This window comes from Rana temporaria, chromosome 13 (assembly GCF_905171775.1).
Source record: "Rana temporaria chromosome 13, aRanTem1.1, whole genome shotgun sequence".
Lineage (NCBI taxonomy): Eukaryota > Metazoa > Chordata > Amphibia > Anura > Ranidae > Rana > Rana temporaria.
In genome coordinates, this window is record NC_053501.1 from 47,838,262 (window position 1) to 47,862,064 (window position 23,803).

The following is a 23,803-nucleotide window of genomic DNA, read 5'->3' on the forward strand; positions in this document are numbered from 1 at the left end:
ATAATAATCCAAACAGTGCTTCATCCATAAATAGTGCAATGTGCAAACTATGCAAATAAATAAATAAATATCCAATCTTTAACTGTCCACAAAATGATGCAAATAAATAAATAAAGGTGAATAAATCCGATGATAAAAAACAATCCAAAAATTGCAAAAAGTGAAAAAATATAAATATACAGATATAAAATCCACACGAGAATCCCTGTGTAAAAAAGGTCCCAATAAGACTATGAAATAAAAATCAATATCCAGTGCACAAATCGTGCAAAAGTGAAAAGTAAAAATCCAGTGGCTACTAAATTGAGTTCATAAAGTGCATCTGTGCTCAGGTTTGCTGTGACATGCAGAGAAATTGTGATTGCAGTCAGCCCGATTCTCCACGGTGACCAGAAATATAAGTGCTAGCCCCTTACCTCAAGGAGGCTAATAAATAGCCTATAGGAATAGTTTCCCAATGATATCTCCCACAATCAACAGATCGATCCACTCCAATGTATTCACAGGCTCAGCGCGATGACTTGGTCAGGGAGCCTGATAGATCCGGCTGCTATGCAATAGACCAAAACCAAATCCAAAGCGTATGTGTTCGCTTCTGTGCGCGAGCTCGGCGCACGTTTTCTGGCTCCTAAAGCGGGGGTTCACCCTCCTCTGCTGCCACTTCCAGCTGGAAGCAGAACCTCCACCCCAGTCACAAGTCTTTTGCAGACACAGCGGTCCTCAAACTATGGCCCTACAGTTCAGGAACTACAATTACCATCATGCCTAGTCATGTCTGTACATTTCAGTTTTTTACAATGCCTCATGGGATGTGTAGTTTCGCAACAGCTGGAGGCCATAGTTTGAAGATCCCTGCTTTCTTCTAAGATTGCCCTGTGTTTGGCTCCATCCATCTTCCCATCAACTCTGACCAGCTTTGTGTCCTTGCTGAAGAAAAGCATCCCCACAACATGATGCTGCCATCACCAAGCTTCACAGTGGGAATAGTGTGTTCAGGGTGATAGTGTTCCTTTTCCGCCCCACACGTAGCGTTTTCCTTTTAGGCCAAAAAAGTTCAATTTTGGTCTTATCTGACCAGAGCACCTTCTTCCACGTGGCTTCTCGCAAACTACAAAGGGACTTATTTTGGCTTTCTTTCAACAATGGCTTTCTTTTTGCCGCTCTTCCAAAAAAGACTTGTGGAGGGCATGACTAAGTTGTCCTGTGGACAGATTCTCCCACCTGAGCTCCCCCAGTTACCATGGGCCTCTTTGGCTGCTTCTCCGATTAATGCTCTCCTTGCCTGGCCTGTCAGTTTAGGTGGACAGCCATGTCTTGCTAGGTTTGCAGTTGTGTCATACTTTTCATTTTCGGATGATGGATTGAACAGTGTTCTGTGAGATGTTGAAAGCTTGGGATTTTTAAATTTATTTTTTATAACCTAACCCTGCTTTAAAACTTCTCTACAACTTTATCCCTGACCTGTCTGGTGTGTTCCTTGGCCTTCATGATGCCGTTTGTTCACGGATGTTCTCTAACAAACCTCTGAGGGCTTCACAGAAAAGCTGTATTTATACGGAGATTAAATAACACACAGGTGAACTCCATTTACAAATTAGGTGACTTCTGAAGGCAATTGGATCCACTAGATTTTAGTTAGGGGTATCAGAGTAAAGGGGGCTCAATACAAAGGCACGCCACACTTAATATATTTGTTAAAAAAAAATGAAACCATTTATCATTTTCCTTCCAATTCACAATTATGTGCCACTTTGTGTTGGTCCATAAGACAAAAAAACAATAAAATACATTTGTTTGTAGCACAATTTGAAAAATTTCAAGGGGTATGAATACTTTATTAAGGCACTGTATGTTCGCCTTAAGCAGTCAGAAAATGATGCGGGGTACAAGTTGGTCTTGTAGAATCTGGGCTGCATTTAAGCATGGCACAAGGAGTTACAGTGCAGGCGCTACACAATTGGCTGAGCCAGAGGGAGGCGAGGCACATTCCTTCACACTCCATGCTGGCTATGGACACTCAACATTGGCTGGTCCAGGGGATAAAAAAAAAAAAAAAAATATAGGAGAAATCTTGCTACGCTTGCCAACAGTATCCAAGCATGTATTTTTATGGATAGCTTCTCCTGACTATGGACTGGAGGAAACAGCCTGTTTAAAAACCTCTCTGTAGAAGTACCAACATCTGGCAACCCTAACTGTGGATAACCATGTGACTATAGCAGGACTCAAATATTGAGTGGAATTTATGTGTGGGTTTCAATTCAAACAGCAGCATGTAGGCTTAACCGCTTAAGGACCGCTGCATGACTATTTATGTCGGCAAAATAGCACGGCTGGGCATATGGACGTACAGGTATGTCCCCTTTAAGATGCACAGCTGTGGGTTGTGAGCGCGCTGCGCTCGCGATCCGGTCCTGTCCTCCGTGACCGCGGGACCTGATCGCCGCCGGTGTCCTGCGATCGGGTCACAGAGAGGAAGAACGGGGAGATGTAAGTGTAAACAAACCTTTCCCCGTGCTTCCTAGTGTGGGGGTAACTGATCGTTTGTTCCCTGTGTTAGGGAATCACAATCAGTGGCGTCACACGCACAGCCACACCCCCCACAGTAAGAACACTCCCTTAGGGCACACTTAACCCCTACAGTGCCCCCTCTTGGTTAACCCCTTCACTGCCAGTGTCATTTTCACAGTAATCAGTGCATTTTTATAGCACTTTTCGCTGTGAAAATGACAATAGTCCCAAAAATGTGTCAAAAGTGTTCGATGTATCCGCCATAATGCCGCAGTCATATTTTGAGGCTACAATGCTATACCTTTACACATGAACTGTCAATATGGGAACGGTGGCATACAGATTCCTCCCCTTTGTCCACAGGGGAGGTGGTGCCTATGTGGATGGGCGCGGCAGTAAGAAGCCAGTCATTCATCGCTTTGGCTCTGAAAAAGAGGGTCCTCCCTCGAAACGCGCTAGCCACCCTGAAATACCATCTGGTCCTCCTTAGAGAAACCGTTTGCTATTGCTGTTGCCTTGATATGCTTGTATACCACGTTTTCATGCAAGTATAACCATTGCAGGTTTTACATTTATTAAAATTATTTTTGTTAATGCACAAGGTTGATGCGCCCTCCCTTCTTTCTTATATGTACATAGCTCACCCAGAGAGGAATGTCTTTCTCTCAACATAAGTTGAGTTACTCCAAGTTTCATATTGTCTGTCTGTACAATTGGTACGGCAACAAATTCACCTTTGTTTAATTCCCCCCCAAAAAAAGGAAGGTTTACAAAAACAATTCTCCCCTGGCATTACATAGAGCAGACAGAGTCTCCGGAGTGGAACCAACTTCCTGCTCTGCTGCTCAGACAAATTCATGGAGGATGATACGAATGTACAAGCTCGGGAAGACATTAGTGGCGGGGGTAAGAAACGAAACCTGATGGTTTCCAGAACTTATTAAAAGCCATGAGCGATTATACCAGGCATCACACGTCTGCTGCTCCCCATTATAAAACATAGAGGTCAGTTTCTACGACTACAGCTGCAACCCCGAATGTATTTTCTGGTGAAGACTGGTAAAAACGAACGCTTACATCATTATATTTTGAGGAAGAGCTCACTGGTGAACACACTAGAAAAGAAAAATGAATCATTGATCTACAGGACCAAAAAGTGCACTCTCCCTGGAGAAAATCGAACTTCTAAAACCGGACATGATGGGAACCTTGGTTAGATTTGCCTACTTTTCTCATGAGCGAACAAGTTCCACCATAAGGTTGTTTCATCCAAAATGGACATTAAACTTTAGGTGCAAGGTGGTCAAATCCCTTTCTATTTTTAAACAGCACACTTTGATAACAAGAGCACTACATTACGTAAAGCGTGAAGGTCGCACCAGCCTAGTGCATTCCGGAAAAAAAGTATATAGTGACAGTATTTTAATGTAAAAAGAAGATTTTTAAGCTGTAGTCAGATTAACGATTTTCATATTACTGAGTTTAGTAACACTTTAACCTCTTCTGGACCAAGCCCAATTATGACACTTGTTTTTACAAGTTAAAAATCTGTATTTTTTCTTGAAAATTCTCTGGAGAACAAAATGGCGGCCATTGTAATATTTAATGCCACACGGTATTTGCGCAGCGGCCTTTTAAACGCAATATTTGGAGAAAAAATACACTCCACCGAATTAAAAAAAAAAAAAAAAACAGTAAAGTTAGCCCAATTTTTATATATTGTGTAAGATGATGTTACACTGAGTAAATAGATATCCAGCATGTTACGGTTTAAAATTGCGCACACTCATGGAATGGCGACAAACTACGGTACTAATAAGATCTTTGCAGGCTTCACCCCGGTACAACCCCTTCCTCAAAACAACGTACAGGTACGTCATTTCATGGGAGGTCTTTAAAGAATAACTCCCACCACTATGCTTGACTGCAAGCAAGACAAACTTGTCTTTGTACTCCTCACCTGGTTGCCACCACACACACTTGACACCATATGAACCAAATAAGCTTATCTTGGTCTCATCAGACCACAGGACATGGTTCCAGTGATCCATGTCCTTAGTCGGCTTGTTTTCAGCAAAATGTTTGTGGGTTTTCTTGTGCATCATCTTTAGATGAGGTGTGAAGGTCTGGGGAGTAGGCGTGTTAAATTTGGTGTCATCGCTCTTACTCTGATACTGTTTACTGGAAGTTCAACATGGCATGGGCAAAGAACTCTGAGGATCTGAAAAAAGAATGGTTGCTCTACATAAAGATGGTTTAGGCTATAAGAAGATTGCCAAGACCCTGAAACTGAGCTGCAGCATGGTGGCCAAGACCATACAGCGGTTTAACAGGATAGGTTACCATAAACACTACATTTGGAGAGGAGTCGACAAAGCCTATGATGAAAGGACACCATTCCTACTGTGAAACACGGAGGTGGATCACTGATGTTTGGGGATGTGTGCGCTACAAAGGCACAGGAAATTTGGTCAAAATTGATGGCAAGATGAATGCAGTATGCTAGCAAAAAATACTGGAGGAACATTTGCATTCATTAGGCTGGAAGCTGTGCATGGGACGTACTTTGACATTCCAACATGGCAATGATCCAAAACACAAGTCCAAGGCGACCCGTCATTGGCTACAGCAGAATAAAGTGATGGTTCTGGAGAGGCCCACAGTCTCCTGATCTTAATATCATTGAGTCACTCTGGGGAGATCTCAAAATGTGCAGTTCATGCAAGACAACCCAAGAATTTACAGGAACTGGAGGCTTTTTGCCAAGAGGAATGGGCAGCTTTATCATCTGAGAAGATGAGCCTCATCCACAAATTCCACAAAAGACTCCAAGCTGTCATTGATGTTAAAGGGGACAATACACAGTGTTAAGAACTGGGGTATGTAAACTTTTGCTCAGGGTCATTTGGGTAGTTTCTGTTGCGATTATGATTCAAAAAGAGTAAACAAAGTTGACTGATAAGGCTCCTTTAACACTAGGTGGACTCCGTCGCTACGGAGTCCGCCTGCTCCCGCCAGCTCAGTGGGAGATCTATCCGCAGATCTCCGCTGAGCCGACGGATGACAAGCTCCTTTCTGTTCACTGAGCGGGGAGGGGCTTGTCGGGCACCGCTGTCTCCTATGGAGCGATCTGATGAAAACGGACAGCGTGTCAGTTTTCATCAGATCTTACCTGATCCGATCCGCATAGACCGATGGGGACATATCCCCATACGTCTGTTTTTAGCAGATCAGATCGGGTCGGATGTCAGTGGACAAGTCTTCGTTGACATCTGACGCTCCATAGAGATGCATGGAGCGGCGGTTCAGGTCCCCCGTCAAAACTGACAGGCAGACCTGAACGGTCCCTCCGTGTGAAAGGGGCCTAAATGGCTTCAACCAAACACTAACCATGAGTGAAAAAAGTTTTTGCGTTATTCATATTCTTTGAAAATTGGGGAAGAAATTATAAAATTCTGCCGGGGTATGTAAATTAATGAGTACAACTGCATACAGCTATAATGTGGTATACACTATATACCATCACCCAACACTAGTTAGTTTCCACAATCCATGACTTAACTTCACAGTTCACACAAATACGTTTTAAATTTAATATGTAGCACTGATGTAAGTGATTTTTTCTTATTAAACTTTAAGAAAAATGAAGAAAAGGTAGTTTAACTTTAATTATAAAACTTATCTAGTATATTGACTGTCAGTCACTTTATAGTAGGCAAGTAGGCATCATTTTAGCCAGTCACACAGACATACCAGTGTTTACATTCTCTGGAAGCAGACATGATCGCATTTTATTGACAATATACCCTGAAGAACTGAACAGTCTTTCGCACAGAACAGATGTTGCCGATACAAAGAATTGTCTGCACAAAACTGCTTAGGACAGGAAAACTGGTTATTTACGCCCCATACCCCTGATGGAGCCTGATGCATCCTCCTGCTCCACAGATGCAAAGGTACCTTTAATCCAATGGGTGCAGTTGGCTCGCATCCAGCAGGGTAAGTCTCACTGTCCAGGCTTAGTATATGTGAGGGGGGAAACTTTTCAAGATGGGTGGTGACCATGGCGGCCATTTTGAATCCAACTTTTGTTTTTTCAATAGGAAGAGGGTCATGTGACACAAACTTATTGGGAATTTCACAAGAAAACCAATGGTGTGCTTGGTTTTAACGTAAATTTATTCTTTCATTAGTTATTTACAAGTTTCTCTTTGGTTACAGCCATTGACATGTCGCCGAGGTTAACACGTGCAGAGCGAATAGAAATTGTGTTGATGTCTGGTGAACGCAGTAACCGGGTCATTGCAGCAGATTTCAATGCAAGACAGCCTACGAGACCACCCATCTCCCATGCTACAGTTAGCAAACAGCTAAGTTTCGTGAAACTGGTTCAGTGTTGGATTTGCCAAAATGTGGACGCATGAAATCTGTCACTAATGAAGAAACATCAGTGGCTGTCCTAGTTTCATTCAGCAAGAGCCCACAGCGTAGCACTCGCCGCATGTCACTGGAGAGCACATTGAACACATGTTATAAGTGGTCAGAAACTTGTAAACTCATGAAAGAATAAAGTTACGCTAAAACCAAGCACACCATTGTTTTTCTTGTGAAATTCCCAATAAGTTTGTGTCACATGACCCTCTTGCTATTGAAAAAACAATAGTTGGATTCAAAATGGCTGACTTCAAAATGGCCGCCATGGTCACCACCTATCTTGAAAAGTTTCCCCCCTCACATATACTAATGTGCCACAAACAGGAAGTTAATATCACCAGCCATTCCCATTTTATTAAGGTGTATCCATATAAATGGCCCAATATATATATATATATATATATATATATATATATATATATATATATATATATATATATATATATATATATATATATATATATATATATATATATATATATATATATATCTTAGATTTGGTCGGATTTAAAAGATAACTTCCGTCTCACCTCCCCTTCCCTCTTGTTACCCTTGTATGTTTGTTCTTGTTCTATAATATATTATAGAGTCATTATCCCTTGTTTACAGTATGATCCCGTTGGGGTAAACAGGGTTTGTAGTTACTTGATTAGGCAATTGAATATTGTCTAATCGGACAAGTGTCCTATAACATTGTCATTAAGTATGTTCATAGTATGTTGCCTACCCAGACATATATGTGATAACGGTGTATGACTGAGAAACTGAATTTTTTTGAAATATACAATAAGATATTTTTTTTTCCAAAATATTTTTTATTTCAAATACAGTACATAGATCCAGTTTAACATACCTGGTGCTGAACCTTTAAGAGCACATTTTCACCAGCATTCCTGAAGAGTTCCACTGCATTTTTGTGCAAAAGTTTTTCTAGCTTAATACCATTCACCTAAATGGACAAGAAAAAAAAATTGATAAGTTGCTACTATACATATTATAAACACCAGCTTGAATATATAGAATGTGTAGACATTCGAGTGATAAAGTTAGAGAAAATTCAATGTTCTACACTGTTGCAGTACACATTCTGTATTACAGAAACCTTTATATTTAGCCCCTTTTCACTAGTCACACTGAGGTGCTTTTCAGGCATTTTAGCCCTAAAAACAGCACCTGTAAAGCGCCTCTCAGGCCACCCCAGCGTGATCGAAATGCAAGCGGTCCCTGGTGAACCAGACAAATTTCAATCCATCTATGGCCAGCAGAGGGAGCCATGGTTGTCATCCATGTCTCCCTTCCATGATAGGACTAGTAGTTTACAAAAAAAAAAAACATTTATGCTCGTTATTTCATCCCACAGGAGGTGATGAGGACACTGCATGTCAATATTTTCTGTACTTGATAAAAAAAAAAAAAAAACAGTGTTCAACTAAAAAAATAAAAAAAAAATTACATTTAAGGGCTGGTATGTTGTAGGGCCGAAACAACTAATCGATTATGAAATTAAATCGATTCCAATTTTCATAATAGATCAGCCAGTAACATAATGGGGTTAAAAAAAAAAAAAAATTAGCCCTTTATAGTACAAAAAAGCAGTCCTACTGCGGTATCCAAGCAGGAGGGGTTGTGGGGTGCATAAGGTTCCGAATATTGCTGGGGAGGGAGTGCTGAGCGGCGGGGGAGTGTTCTTGTTTTGTTAAATTGTTAGTCTATGTTAGATAGAGATCATGGTTTGTACCTGTGTAATGGGCCATGTTGGCCCTTGTTCGGCTCAGTAAATACTGGCCGGCTGCTGTTTTGTTTTATGTCTCTTGTAGAACTAATTAAAATAATTTTTCAAAAAAAAAATAGTACAAAAAGCAAAATCGCTACTGTAAATATTACTGTCCCACGGTAAAAAAATGAACCCCTTACAGTAGCGATTATTTGATCTTTTTGTACTTATTTTTTTTTTTTTAACCCCATTATGTTACTAAACATCTCAGGCCGGGGTCACACCTCTGTTTTTTTGCATAAACACACTACAGTTCATTTACAGGTTTTCCTATGGGACACGTTCACATACATTTTTTTTTGGTTCAATATACTTCAATGAAGAAGCTGCAGAAAAGCATGTAATGTGTTTTTGCGGCAATTCGCGTTTTGTAATCTGCCCAACAATTTTTTTTTTTTTTAAGGCTATTATCCGATTAATCGAAACAATAAATCGGCCAACTAATCGGTTATGAAAATAATCGTTAGTTGCATCCCTAGTATGCTGCATGTTTTTGGGAATACGACGCACAATATTTCTATACATATTTGCAGAGAACACGTGCAGCTTCTACTTTATGCTCTGTAGTGCTGCGTCCTGCTGATCCTCCATCCTTGCTGCAAGTCTATCAGAATAGGTAAGACTGAGTACATAAAAGGCGAAAGCAAGCAAAGCAAATATTTAATGCTGTAAACTATTGGTAGATATGCAACATGAAGAACAAAAAGATTGAACACTTCCATATCCTTAAAAATAACCTTGTTACTTGACCCTGCAACACACCCAGGTGTTGTCTTCAATAACACAAAGCTAGTCATCCATGAGAATACAGGCCAGAGTCAGAGGCGTGCAACTGCACAAGTCTCCTCTTTGAATGGGAGTAGGCTGAATTAAGTAAACAGTTTAAATGATCACAGATAGGACAATTGTACAGGAGCTCACACTACAAGAAAATCCAGACAGACAGTTTACACTACAAGCAATCCCAGACAAACAGAAGAACAATACAATGGTGTCTTACCTCCAGTATTCGGTCTCCCTCCTGCAGCCTTCCATCCACAGCGGCAGCTCCATTCTCCTTGATGCTACTAACGTATATTCCACTGTCATTATGAGACACGTATTGCTGGTCTGTGCCGCCCACAATGTTGAACCCTAGGCCTGAACCAACAAAAAAAGCATTACAGATGAGACAAGTGGTAATAGCTAAAAGCACATGTTGGGGGGGGGGGGGGGGGGGGGGAGACATTTTTACATGCAACATTTCACCAGATTTTATGCCTTTAGGCTCAGTTCACATATACAGGTGATACTCGAAAAATTTGAATATAGATCATTCCCCAGGGGATAGCGGGGGAAGGGGTCGCTTTGTACCCAACCTCACATCTGCACTGCGCTCCCACCCTGGCAATAAAGGATTCCAGGAATACTGACAAAGTGTCTGTGGGAATCCCAGGTGCAGGAGCACCAGCTGCCACCTCAGGCATGATTGGGGAATAGACTAGGGTGACCAGACATCCCCAGTTTCAGGGGACAGTCCCCTGATTGAGGACACTGTCCCCGGACCAAGTCTGTTTCTGGTTTTGTCCCCAGATTGGATTTAATAGGGGGCAGGAGCAATTTCAAAGACAGTCAGTGCAGAATTAAAATAAAAAAAAATTGAATTTCACACCCCCGCTCCACCGTGCCGACTAGCATAGGGGGGGGTTGTATTTTTCCCATCATCTGTGCCCCTTTCTGATGATCATGTGCTGGTCGGAGCGGAGGGAATATTTCTTCAGTTTCAGGCGCATGTTCTACCTTGGCTCAAATTCTAGCCAGCCGCCTGCCTGCTTATCTCCTTGCCTTCCCTGGTGAAGTGATCTTCCTCCGCTCCCCATCCAGTAGTAGCCGGGGCCTGAAGAGTAAGACTTGAGAGGCTGTGAGGCGGGCGGCGACGGGCAGAGAGTCGCTGATTGCGAGTCTCTTTTTTTTTTTTTTAAAAACATTCAAAAGCCTGTTATATTGCGTAGACAAATAGGGAGCAAATGGTTTACATACAATTTAAAATTATGACAAAGGTAACATTGAATGCAACCACAGTCAACATTTGTGATCACAGAACTCAACAAAAATAAAGTACAGATGCACCGAAATTTTGATGGGCGAAAAAGGTGTTTTTTCGGCATTTTACCAAGTAAAAAAAACGCACACAATTTTACTGTGCTTATGGTGTCTTATTCATAGGTCATGTGACTCAAAACCATATCAAAACCGTAACAAGTGCGTTTTGATGAGTTCTTGCTGCGTATTTTTTTTAAACAAAAATGCAGCAAGCAAGATTTTTAACACCACAAAGGAAGTGCAACGGACCTGTGTGAATACACAGAAACCAAAGGAATGCATTTTTCTAGAGCTTTTCTTGACACAGACAGGCAGTGAGCTTTTTTTGAGTTGACAGGCAGGGTGGGAAGGGGCGAGTAGGACAGAGGAGAGCTGCGGATGAAGGAGGGATCACTGCAGACAGGGCTTAGCAGCCATGATTATCATGGTCAGCTCACAGAGGAGGACACAGGAAGTGGCAGGATCAGCCAGGTTTTTTACAGCTCAGAGAGGGGAAGATTAGACAGCACAAGCACTGTGCTGTTTAATCTGCTTTAAGGGATCAGGTTTTTTTTTTTTCTTTTTTAGGGTTACAAACACTTTAATTAAAGGGTTTGTAAACCCTCATGCTTTTTCACCATAATGCATCCTATGCATTAAGGAAAAAAAAAAAAAAAAAAAAAAAAAAAAAAAAACTTCTCTCTGTTACCCCCGAGCCCCCATTTTACTTACCTCTTCCTCATCCCAGGGTCCTCGGCTCGTGATTGGATAGATTGATTGCAGCGCAGCCATTGGCTCCCGTTGCTGTCAATTAAATCCAATGACGCAGGCGACGGGGCGGAGTCATACATTTGGCGGCCATGGACACCGAATGAATGACTTGGGAGCGCGCCCACAAGGTAACCCCCCCCCCCCCGGAAGAGCACTTCTCCTAGGGAGTTACCCAATGAGAGGGGGAGAGCTGCTGAGGGACCCCAGATGAATCGGGGCTAAACTGTGCAAAACGAACTACACAGTGGAGGCAAGTATGATGTTTGTCATTTAAAAAAATAAAATACGAAGCTGTACAACCACTTTAAAACATAAAATATATATACAGGCGGTCCTCGGGTTACAAACATTGGACAAACAAACTGAGGGAGAAAACGGGAAGCGAGAAGAAATCTACCCCTAGGAAGGGAAAATCATTCCTGTAAGCGTTATCGTGGGGAAAAGGGCGTCTCCACTGAAGCTTTATCACCAATCCTTTTCCACGACACAAAATTTTCAAAATCCAATTGTCACGGGGACAGAAAATGAGGTGAAGTTTTCTGAACAGGGGCACAGACAGCAAAGCAAACATTACAGAGGTGTTTTATGCTATCCAAAAAAAAGAAAATGTACTTGTTCCAACTCAACTTAAAGAGGTGTTCCAGCCTTGGGAAAAAATAAATAAAAAATTACTGAGTTGCAACGGCGTTTCAGAGCATGCACACTGGTAGATGCTCCTAAACGCCGTTGCAACCCACCAGTGAGGTCATCGCGCCAGACACTGCATTCCAGCCCTCACCGTCGGCCTGATCCAAGCCTTGGTTTCATCGCCTTGGTCCCAGAGATCCTGCTGGCTAGGATTTCTCCCCCACAGGCAGAAAAATCAGCTGTTCAGAATGCCGCTCTGCAGTGAACGCCATGCCAGTGTGGATGAACTTGTGCCTTACTTCCTTAACCTCCATGTAAGTAGATAATGCACCTGTATCTCATTAAAGTGGGGTTACACCCTAAAAATGAACTATTAACAGCTTGCCTTTAATGTAAATAATTTTTTACTCACTTCTATCTGGCTGTTACTAGGCAGATTTCGTAATCTGCCTAGTTCCTGGTCCTAGGTGGTTCAACTTCCTGTCCTAAGACCCCATTGCCTCTGGGCATTACTGTGCCTAAAAAAAAAAAATCACCCAGCATGCACCTCTCCCTGAAAACCCGGAAGAAAAAGGTAATTGGGCTTCACATGCCCACACATGTGATGGATACGGCCACAACATGAGCTTCAAGATATAAGGCAAGTGTTTGCAATGATTTCTGGAACGTTTGGGGAGCTATTAATATGTTTTAGGGATTATTTAAATGTGATTAATTTTAGCTTGCAAAAAATAAATTATTATGCCCGGAACCCTGCTTTAAAATGTATACAGTTCTAACCTAAAGGTGCCTGTTTTTCTCTTCTCATAGAAATAATTGAAACACATGGTGGAAATTTATTTTGACCGTAGATACGACTTTAAATACGTTAAGTCACTGACCCAAAACAAGTATGCAAACAATTGTTTTCAGGTCAGTAAATCAAAGTCCTAAAGGCAAGTGGGTAAGCAGAAAAGCCAGACTGCAGAAGGTCGGCAGATTTCTATTTTAGGAAAGGTTCAAGAATAGAGCTGGAAGGAGCTGTCCTTGGAAAAAAATACACCAACTTCCAAACATGTAATGCTTTTAAAAGGGAAAAGTGGCAGTTAGAATGTAGGGAGGAGGGAAGGTCACATGACTCAGGGAAGGGAAGTTGCGCTGCAACAATATGTTGGTAAGTGAGGCATTGCTAGGTTTGCTTTTTCCTAGTTTTAGAGGCGTTATTATACAGCACCTTATGTTCTACCTTTAACCCAAATGTTCCATCTCTATCCTACACAAGGCCACAGTTACTGTAAGCCATTATCTTATTACCAAGTACATTTAGTATGTGTGGAGTCAATGATGTGGGTTTCTGGATCTCAGCAGACACCATTAGATCTGCTGCCAGAACGTCTCTATGTGGAATCAATGAAGCCTAGAGGAGAGAGTTTTATTCCAACTTTCACTAAGTGCATTCTCCCTCCTATCCCAGAGATCAGGTTACTGGTGCCCAGCAGGTGGATACAATATGAAGCAACATCGTTTGTTCTCAATGTGTCTGGGCATATTGTATTTATTTTTTAAATAAAAAAAGTTCAGTGAAACTGCAAATGCATCAGCCAACAATATGCTGAAGAAAGAAAAACGGCAGCCAAGAAAAAATGGAAAATAGTGAGAGTGCCAAAATCTAGGCCAAACGCACCAAGACGTAGGTAGTGTGCAAGTCCCAGCCATTAGTCCTCTTCAAATTAAAGTAAAACTATAGGTAAACCTTTATTTTTTCCATTTTGGACAGAGCCAGGGAGGGTTATAACTGCAGTTACATTTTTTTTTTTTTTTCCCATCTGTGTGGCATTGCATAGATTTTCCTTCACTTCCTGTCCCATAGCCAAACAGGAAGTGAGAGAAAATCCATATAAAATTAAAGGGAATTTTTTTTTGTTTTTAAATAACAAACATGGTATACTTACCTCCACTGTGCAGCTTGTTTTGCACAGAGTGGCCCTGATCCTCGTCTTCTGGGGTCCCTCGACGGCTGTCTCGGCTCCTCCCTGCATCAGCTAACCCCCTTCATGGGAAGCTCCCGCCCAAGGGGTTTAGCTTGCGGGCGCGCTATAGCGGGCGTGCCGACTGGATCACTCGGCCCTGCCGCCCGGCGTGCCATGTCATTGGTTCGATTGACAGCAGCGGAAGCCAATGGCTGCACTATCATCCAATGAATGAGCCAAAAAGCCTGATCGAGAAGCCTGCTTGTTTACGACGCAGGACTTTAGAGTGCTCAGGTAAGTGTGGGGGGGGGGGGGGGGCGAGGCAAACATCAGATGTTTTTTCATCTTAATGCATAGAATGCATTAAGGTGAAAAAACATGAACCTTTACAACCCCTTTAAAGCCTTGTACACAAGATCAGATTATTAGACAAATTTTCGCCCGTTTTTTTGTTGCATGCTAGTCTCATGTCGAAAGCGAGGTTACTTTCATACAAAAATTCTCATACGACTGAATTCATCATGTGTTGAATTGTTTTGTATGTATTCTTTAGTTTCTGAGCATGCATAGTCTTGCTCTTTATGAAAATCAGACGCTGTGTTTGCATACAATAAAAATTTCACAGCCTGTACATTGTCGTCTGAAAACCCATAATTGGCTGTCAAATGCACCATACTAACGATCTGAAAATCGTCAGATCATTCGTCAGACTAAATTTTACTTCCAATTTTCTCATCGTGGGTACGGCCTTTAGTTATACTTTTTTTCGCTGCTGTGATCTGACTTCCTTAGAAGGTGTCTACATTATTTTTGGAGACTATAGATATTATTTAACCCCCCTTGGTGTGGACAGTACACATACAGTAGTGCTCATAAGTTTACATACCCTGGCAGAATTTATGATTTCTTGGCCATTTTTCAGAGAATATGAATGATAACACAAAAACATTTATTTCACTCATGGGTTAGTGTTTGGCTAAAGCCATTTATTATCAATCAACTGTGCTTACTATTTAAAATCATAATGACAACAGAAACTGCCCAAATGACCCTGATCAAAAGTTTACATACCCTGGTGGTTTTGGCCCGATAACATGCACACAAGTTGACACAAATGGGGTTTGAATAGCTATTAAAAAAGGTAACTATCCTCACCTGTGATTTGTTTGCTTGTAGTGTGTGTGTGTGAGTTTATGGACTCCTGACAGACCCTTGCATCTTTCATTCAGTGCTGCACTGACGTTTCTGGATTCTGAGTCATCGGGAAAGCAAAAGAATTGTCAAAGGATTTGCGGGAAAGGGTAGTTGAACTGTATAAAACAGGAAAGGGATATAAAAAGATATCCAAGGAATTGAGAATGCCAATCAGCAGTGTTCAAACTCTAATCAAGAAGTGGGAAATGGGGGGGGGGGGGGGTTCTGTTGAAACCAAACCACGGTCAGGTAGACCAACTAAAAGATCAGCCAAAACAGTCAGGAAAATTGTTATGCATGCAAAAAAAAACAAAAAAAACACAAAATAACTTCAGATGAAATACAATACTCTCTGAAAAAATGTGGTGTGGCCGTTTCAAGATGCATTTGAAGAAAGATGGGCTGCATGGTCGAGTCACCAGAAGAAAGTCATTACTACACAAATTCCACAAAGTATCCAGCTTACAATACGCCAAACAGCACAGAGACAAGCCTCAAACCTTCTGGCACAAAGTCTTTTGGAGTGATGAGACCAAAATTTAGCTTTTTGGCCACAACCATAAACGCTACATTTAAACAGGAGTCAATAAGGCCTATTATGAAATGTACACCATTCCTACTGTGAAACACGGAGGTGGATCGCTGATGTTTTAGGGATGTGTGAGCTACAAAAGGCACAGGAAATTTGGTCAGAATTGATGGAAAGATGTTATCAAAAAATACTGGAGGAACATTTGCATTCATCAGCCAGGAAAGCATGGGACGTGGACATTCCAACATGACAATGATCCAAAACACAATCCCAAGTCGACCTGTCATTGGCTACAGCATAATAAAATAAAGGTTCTAGAGTGGCCATCTCAGTCTCCTGACCTCAATATCATTGAGTCACTCTGGGGATATTTCAAACATGCTGTTCATGCAAGATAGACCAAGAATTTACAGGAACTGGAGGCTTCTTGCCAAGAGGAATGGGCAGCTTTACCATCTGAGAAGATAAAAGCCTCATCCACAAATACCACAAAAGACTTCAAGCTGCCATTGATGTTAAAGGGGGCAATACACGGTATTAAGAACTGGGGTATGTAAATTTTTGATCAGGGTCATTTGGGTAGTTTGTTGTGATTATGATATGAAGAGTAAACACCGTTGATTGATAATGGCTTCAGCCAAACACACAATCCGAAAATCGTATGAAAAATGTCACCCGAGGAAGAATCGTACGATAATCGGATCGTTCGTACAGAGCTTTCAAGAGCCGGTCATGACAGTTCATCCGATATTTTATCGGACATGCACGAAAAAAATTCTCGGACGGTACCAGATCCTACGATTTTTGTTTAGTAAGTACAGTTGTCGTCCGAAAATACAATACAAATACATTACAACTCATGAAATCACTTCTGATTTTTTTCTGTCATACGAGAATTTGTGACTTTAATAGCCTATTTAATTTCTACCTGCGACTATTAAGTGAAAAAGTCGTACGATATTCAGATCATGTGTACGGGGCAAAACACTAACCATGAGTGAAAAATTTGTGTTATTCATATTGTTTGAAAATGGCCAAGAAATCCAATTCTGCCGGGGTATGTAAACTTATGAGCACAACTGTATATACGGCCTCATTGGACTTTGCTTTTTTCCCGTGGGGCCACATATATGCGCATCTGTCTTTGTGCTGGGAGCACGACGCACAGCGCACTCCCAGCATAGAGCAGGGCTTCCAATTTGGGGGAGCGGTAGACAGGCAGTCCTCCCAGTCATGAGCCTGAGCCCCATCAAGTTCTCAGGGGGGCCCGGCAGAGGTTGCCTGTAACCGGAAGTGTCCATGCTGCCGCAAATGCTTGGCCCTGACGACAGCACCCCTGTAAATTCTGTGAGAACCAAAGAGTGCAAAGAAATGTTTGGAGGAGCATAGAGAAGGCAATTGGATTTCTTGTGGGGCCTATTATCAAGGAAATCTGTTCTTCCACCTAATCCAAGCATGTTTGTATTCACTTTAAAGCGGAGGTTCACCCTCAAAATTAACTTTTTTGCTAACCTATCTCCAGCCTTAATAAAGGCTTGTAGCGGTGTCATTTTTTTTTTATGTGTACACTTACCTGTCTTCAGCCGCACTTCCGGGTCTTTTTCCTAGCGGGGAGTGGGCGTGTCGCTCCTTTTCCCCCGACGGGGAGCTCTGCATAAATGATTGACGTGCGCGTCATCGCCTTCCGAAAATATCCGACGGGGACTCAGCTCTTTACGGCGCCTGCCTGTAGAGCTGACTGCGAAGGCGCCATTAAGTGCCGAGTCTCCCTCGGATATTTTCGGAAGGCGATGACGTGCACGTCAATCATCTATGCAGAGCTTAGGAACGCCTACTCTGCGGGGGAGCGAGAACCCAGAAGCCGGGTGAAAACGACGGAAAAAGTAAGTACAGACCAAAAAAAAATAAAAAATCCAGCATACTGTTGATGTCAGCAGTATGCTGGATAAAAAAGTCTATAGATATTTTAGAGCTAACCCCCCGCTTTAAGTTAGATAATTTCATCATATTCAGTTTGTTATTTCGTTATTAATTTCAACAGTATTACAAAGCTAAATAGAACACTGTACTTGCAGGGTGGAGTATTTCCAACAAAACCGTCTATAAGGTGCCAATAAAAACATACCTGGGTATGAATTGAACTCTATACAGATACTATAATGATGGTGAGCTCATAATTAGACACACAGCATGCAAACAGATCATGAAAATCCTAATGTCGCTTAGGTAGTGACAAGAAATTCAGATGTTTCCCAGATTACTGTATATCGTCTGCCACATCAAGTTGGGGTTAACAAGCAACTCACCCTGGTGGACTACGGCCCCTTTCACCCAGGCATTTCATCTTTCCAGGCATTCCTACGGGCATACGGATGCAAATTAGAGTCCGCTCATTTACATCAGTTTTTAGCCTGCTTCCGTTCAGTTCCGTAAAAAAAAAAAACGGAACTGCATTTTTGTTCCGTTGTAAAAAGAAAAAGAAGCGGATGACCATTCGTTTTTCGGCTTTTTTTATGTTTTGACTTACAGTTTTGCAGGCCCGGGAGACCTACATGTACAAAGACTGTCCAATCACACACACAGAGTTCTGTCTACAGGGAACAGTGATCTGGCTGTTTCTTCTCTCTGAAAAGCTTCACTTTCTGTCCCATAGTCAAAACAAGTAGTGAGAGGAAATCCCCGCAAATTAAAAGAATCTCTTGAGGATCCTAGATTCCAAGCACATTTGTCAAACCCTGCATTACTGTGTGTAGTTACAGACAGAAGAACAGGAAGTGAGGATTTCTCAGAAGAAATAAGGACATTTAAAAGCAAAATGGAAGGATGAGGCAAGTGAAGGAGGACTGCACTAAGGTAAAGGAAACTATTTAGGGGGGAAAAAAAATTACCTTTACATTCCCTTTAACGCAAAACGGTGCCATTTTGTTTTTTTGGTTCAATACACTTCAATGGAGAAGCTGCAGAAAAAGCATGTAATGGGTTTTTGCGGCAATTTGTGTTTTGTAATCTGCCCAACAACAAATTGGCCCAAAAAAAATATATATTTTTTTTTAAGGCTATTATCCGATTAATCGAAACAATAACAATAATCGAAACAATAATCGGCCAACTAATCGATTATGAAAATTATTGTTAGTTGCAGCCCTAATCCTGGCACACACTCTTTTTTTTGGCCAACAATCGTACTGTGTGTACGAGGCTTTAACCTCCACTAAACACAGAAGCTCCTAAACTCTGCTAAAAGCACCAGATTATGCACCTAGTACATGATAGGACGCTCCCAGGTAGGGATGCAACGGATGGAAAAATCTCACGGTTCGGAACGTTCCTCGGAGCAGAGTCACGGCTCAGATCACTGTAATTTCCACATCATCTCCGTCAGTGCGCCACTCTGGGGAGCTCACCTAGGCCACCGCCGGGTGTACAGAGATGGCCGCCGCTCCGGAGCTAGGCCAAAGCCACGGCCTTTCCTATGGCCACAATCCGCGGATCACGTGGTGTGCCGATCCGAATGCGGTGACCCGTTCGGATCACGGATCAATGATGATCTGTTGCACCCCTACTCCCAGGCCTGGGTCGGGCATGTGAGCTGCTAGCAGCCTGCTCCCGGCTCTGGTTATACACAGTGGGAGCTGATCTGCGGGGACCACGCACTCAATGTCCACCGGCACCCGCCGATCATCCAGCACAGAGGGAGAATGGCCGTCTGCCAATGTAAACAAGGCAGATCACTTTCTGTCAGTAGGGAAGGCATGGATGCAGTGACAAGATCTATGCCTTCCCCAAGTAGAGGCACCTCCCACAGTACAGTAAAACACTGGTAAGGCACACGGTTAACCCTTTAAATGCCCCATTAACCAGTTTCATTAGTACAGTGAAACATTTCTAGCACTGATTATTAGTGTCACTGGTCCCCAAAAAGTGTCAGTTACTGTCTGAATGTCCACGGCAATATTGCAGTCCCGTTATAAGTGTCTGACATACATCCCAGGAGGGTAGAAAGGGTTTTCTCACCTGCATCCGTCCAGCCCCAGCATCCCAATTGACATGAATGGGACTGCCCTCACATGGGTGTATGCTTAAGTATGCCTGTGTAAACAAGGCGTTAAAGCTAGCCATACACTGCTCTTTTATTTTAATTTTCTTCATTCAGCCAACAGGCAAATGAGGTGGATGGAAGAATATCTCCCTCCTGCCAGGAAATTTTATTCTGACAGAAATCTTATTGATTTCAGCAGAATTTCAGTGTATGGGCAGCCTATGACGGCAATCAGGGCTGTCCAATACGAAAAATATTAAAAAAACAAATTGTGCCACTTCGATACAAACCAGGAATCAAAAGTAAATGGTTTTAGATTCATTATACATAAAGTTTCAAAATACAAGATGCTGGAAAAAGAAAATGATCGATGACTGTAAAGTAGTCCTATACTAAGGCTGCCCATAAACGAGTCATTTTAGAAAGTGACTCAAGGAAAATGACTCGATTTGATGTGGACGGAGCAATCCCTCTCGCTGCACAATTGTATTCTGACAGTGGGGAGACATCCCTGCCATCAGAATATACTGATCAGCACCACCAGCACTGATCGAGCAAAGAATTTCCACAAGACTGGTGGTACACAAGTCAATCAATAGATCAACTTGTATACCGCAAGTCTGCCTATACATGGATTGAAATTCAAGCGGATTTCTGCAGAACCGGACAAATTTCAACTGGTTTTAAAGCCTTAAAGTGTTACTAAACTCACAACAGTAAAATCAGTCTGTATATGCAGTAAAGCATGCTTGTTATACTCACTGTGGAACCTAAGGGGTTAATCCTCTGCTTTGTGTAAAAAGGCTGTTTGATCCTGTATGCATAGATCCTCCCCTTCTTGCATCGCCCCCAAAACATGTCTGGATAAGACAGAGTTAGTGGAGTCAGGCTGCACATGCTCAGTTTGGTGTGTATTACTAGAGTTTTTTTCTTTCTTTGGAAAGTGCATGTGATTAGCACAGGGCCAATCAGCACTGTCCAGTGTCAGGGGTCCTGCATCTTAATTGGACAGCCAGTGCATTGTGAAAACTCCTACAAGCTTTAACCAGGCACTGATAGAAGTCATGAGACCGCTATATACTGCTGATGAAAAAAGGTATTTAGTGGTTTATAGTTACTAAAATAATTGCATTCTGTGTACTGTGGGAGACCAGATATAGTGAATGCATGGTTTAGTAAGGTTTTTTACCTTAATGAATTCAATGCTAGAGCTGAAACAACTGATCGACAATCGATTACGAAAATAGCTGTCAACCATTTCATTCCTCCCTACACACATCAGAATTATTCTGAGTGTCACGTGTACATCAAAAAGGTATGGGGGATAGTAAAAAAAAAAAACTCAAGTCACCTAGGTGAATGCAGCATTGAGCTAATGCTGCATCTGTCCCCCACCATCTCAAAACTGCTGATCGCTCAGTTTTCCCTTCTCTGAGCAGAGAGCCGGGACCGTCAGTAACCGACTCTCTGCTCTGTCCCTCCAGTACTCACTGAAGTGCTAGGCTGTGGAGGGAGTGGCTGGCTCAGTCTTCCAGCACCGCAGCCAAGAGGCTGAGCCAGCTATCTTTACCCAACCTGGACCAGCTGAGTGACGTCAGCCAACAACGGGCTTTAGCCAGCTGTCGGCTGAAAATGGATCACTGGACTGACGAACTAACTGCACTCCTTAGAAGTATAGCCAAAAACGCTTTAGCCATACTTTAATAAGAAGGTGAAGAGTAGAGGTCGACCGATATGGGTTTTTCTCTGGCTGATGTCGATATTTAGAAATCGGGGTGGCCGATGGCCGATATATGATGCCGATTTTTGCGGCCGATTTTTTTATTTTTTTGGTGGCACTAATTGGCCCTGGAAGATGGCACTAGCGGAAGGCACTGATTGGCAGGTGGCATTTATTGGCACTGGCAGGTTGCACTGAAAGATGGTACTAGCAGATGGCACTTATTGGCACGTGGCACTAACAGGTGACACTGGCAAGTGGCACTGACTGGCAGGTGGCACTAATTGGCACTGGATGGCAATAGTTAGCACTGGAAGGTGGCACTGATGGCTTTAGTTGGCACCGGTAGGTGGCATTGGCAGATGGCACTGGATGGAAGGTGGAACTAATTGGCACTGGATGGTGGCACTGTTATTGGCACTGGCAGGTGGCATTGGCAGATGGCACTGGACGGCAAGTGGCACTAATTGGCACTGGTGCAAAAAAAAATAGTCACCCCTCTCAGTACAGACCCCCTCTCCCTCCAGTATAGACGCCCCCCCTCCTCAGTACATGCCCCCCCTCCCCCTGCAGTACAGACACCAGAGAGAGGTGTGTGTCCCACGAGCGCGGGCCCCTCCTCCTCTGTGGGTGTAAACAGAGAGGAGGGCCGCCGCGCTAGGTGTACCAAGATGGCCGCGGCTCCGGATCTAGGCCGAAGCCGCTGCCTTTCCTGATGCTGTGACCGCGGCGGCAATCCACGGATTGCGGTCACAGCATCAGGAAAGGCCATGGCTTTGGCCTAGCTCCGGATCCATGGCACCGCTAGCGGCCATGTTAAATATCGGCCTAATTTGGATAAAAATCGTCCGATGCCGATTTCTCCAAAACAGCCACATATCGGCCGACCTCTAGTGAAGAGACAGGTAAGAATCCTTTCTTACAGATGAGGCACCGTATGCGTCTTCTGAAACAAAAGTCACCTAGGTGAATGCAGCATTGAGCTAATGCTGCATCTGTCCCCCACCATCTCAAAACTGCTGATCGCTCAGTTTTCCCTTCTCTGAGCAGAGAGCCGGGACTGTCAGTAACCGACTCTCTGCTCTGTCCCTCCAGTACTCACTGAAGTGCTAGGCTTTGGAGGGAGTGGCTGGCTCAGTCTTCCAGCACCGCAGCCAAGAGGCTGAGCCAGCTATCTTTACCCAACCTGGACTGGCTGAGTGACGTCAGCCAACAACGGTCTTTAGCCAGCTGTCGGCTGAGAATGGATCACTGGACTGACGAACTAACTGCACTCCTTAGAAGTATAGCCAAAAACGCTTTAGCCATACTTTAATAAGAAGGTGAAGAGTAGAGGTCGACCGATATGGGTTTTTCTCTGGCTGATGCCGATATTTAGAAATCAGGGTGGCCGATATATGATGCCGATTTTTGTGGCTGATTTTTTTATTTTTTTGGTGGCACTGGCTCGTGGCACTAATTGGCCCTGGAAGATGGCACTAGCAGAAGGCACCGATTGGCAGGTGGCACTTATTGGCACTGGCAGGTTGCACTGGATGGCACTGAAAGATGGTACTAGCAGATGGCACTTATTGGCACTGGCAGGTGGCACTGATTGGCACGTGGCACTAAGGTGACACTGGCAAGTGGCACTGACTGGCAGGTGGCACTAATTGGCACTGGATGGCAATAGTTAGCACTGATGGCTTTAGTTGGCACCGGTAGGTGGCATTGGCAGATGGCACTGGATGGAAGGTGGAACCAATTGGCACTGGATGGTGGCACTGGCAGGTGGCATTGGCAGATGGCACTGGACGGCAAGTGGCACTAATTGGCACTGGTGCAAAAAAAAATTAGTCACCCCCCTCAGTACAGACCCCCTCTCCCTCCAGTATAGACACCCCCCCCTCCTTAGTACATACCCCCCCTCCCCCTGCAGTACAGACACCAGAGAGGTGTGTGTCCCACGAGCGCGGGCCCCTCCTCCTCTGTGGGTGTAAACAGAGTGGAGGGCCGCCGCGCTAGGTGTACCAAGATGGCCACGGCTCCGGATCTAGGCCGAAGCCGCGGCCTTTCCTGATGCTGTGACCGCGGCGGCAATCCACGGATTGCGGTCACAGCATCAGGAAAGGCCACGGCTTTGACCTAGCTCCGGATCCATGGCACCGCTAGCGGCCATGTTAAATATCGGCCTAATTTGGATAAAAATCGT

At 43.3% G+C, this 23,803-nt stretch overlaps 1 protein-coding gene across 1 annotated transcript in view; it reads right to left on the reverse strand.

Annotated features, from left to right (window-relative positions):
- Positions 1–23,803, reverse strand: part of LOC120921200 (synaptojanin 2 binding protein) — a 30,291-nt gene that overhangs the window by 4,699 nt on the left and 1,789 nt on the right. The window contains exons 2-3 of the mRNA XM_040333921.1: positions 9,720–9,859; positions 7,799–7,894 (exon numbers count right to left, since the gene is read on the reverse strand). Of these exons, the coding sequence (XP_040189855.1) occupies positions 7,799–7,894; positions 9,720–9,859 (236 nt within the window). The remainder of the gene's footprint in view (positions 1–7,798; positions 7,895–9,719; positions 9,860–23,803) is intronic.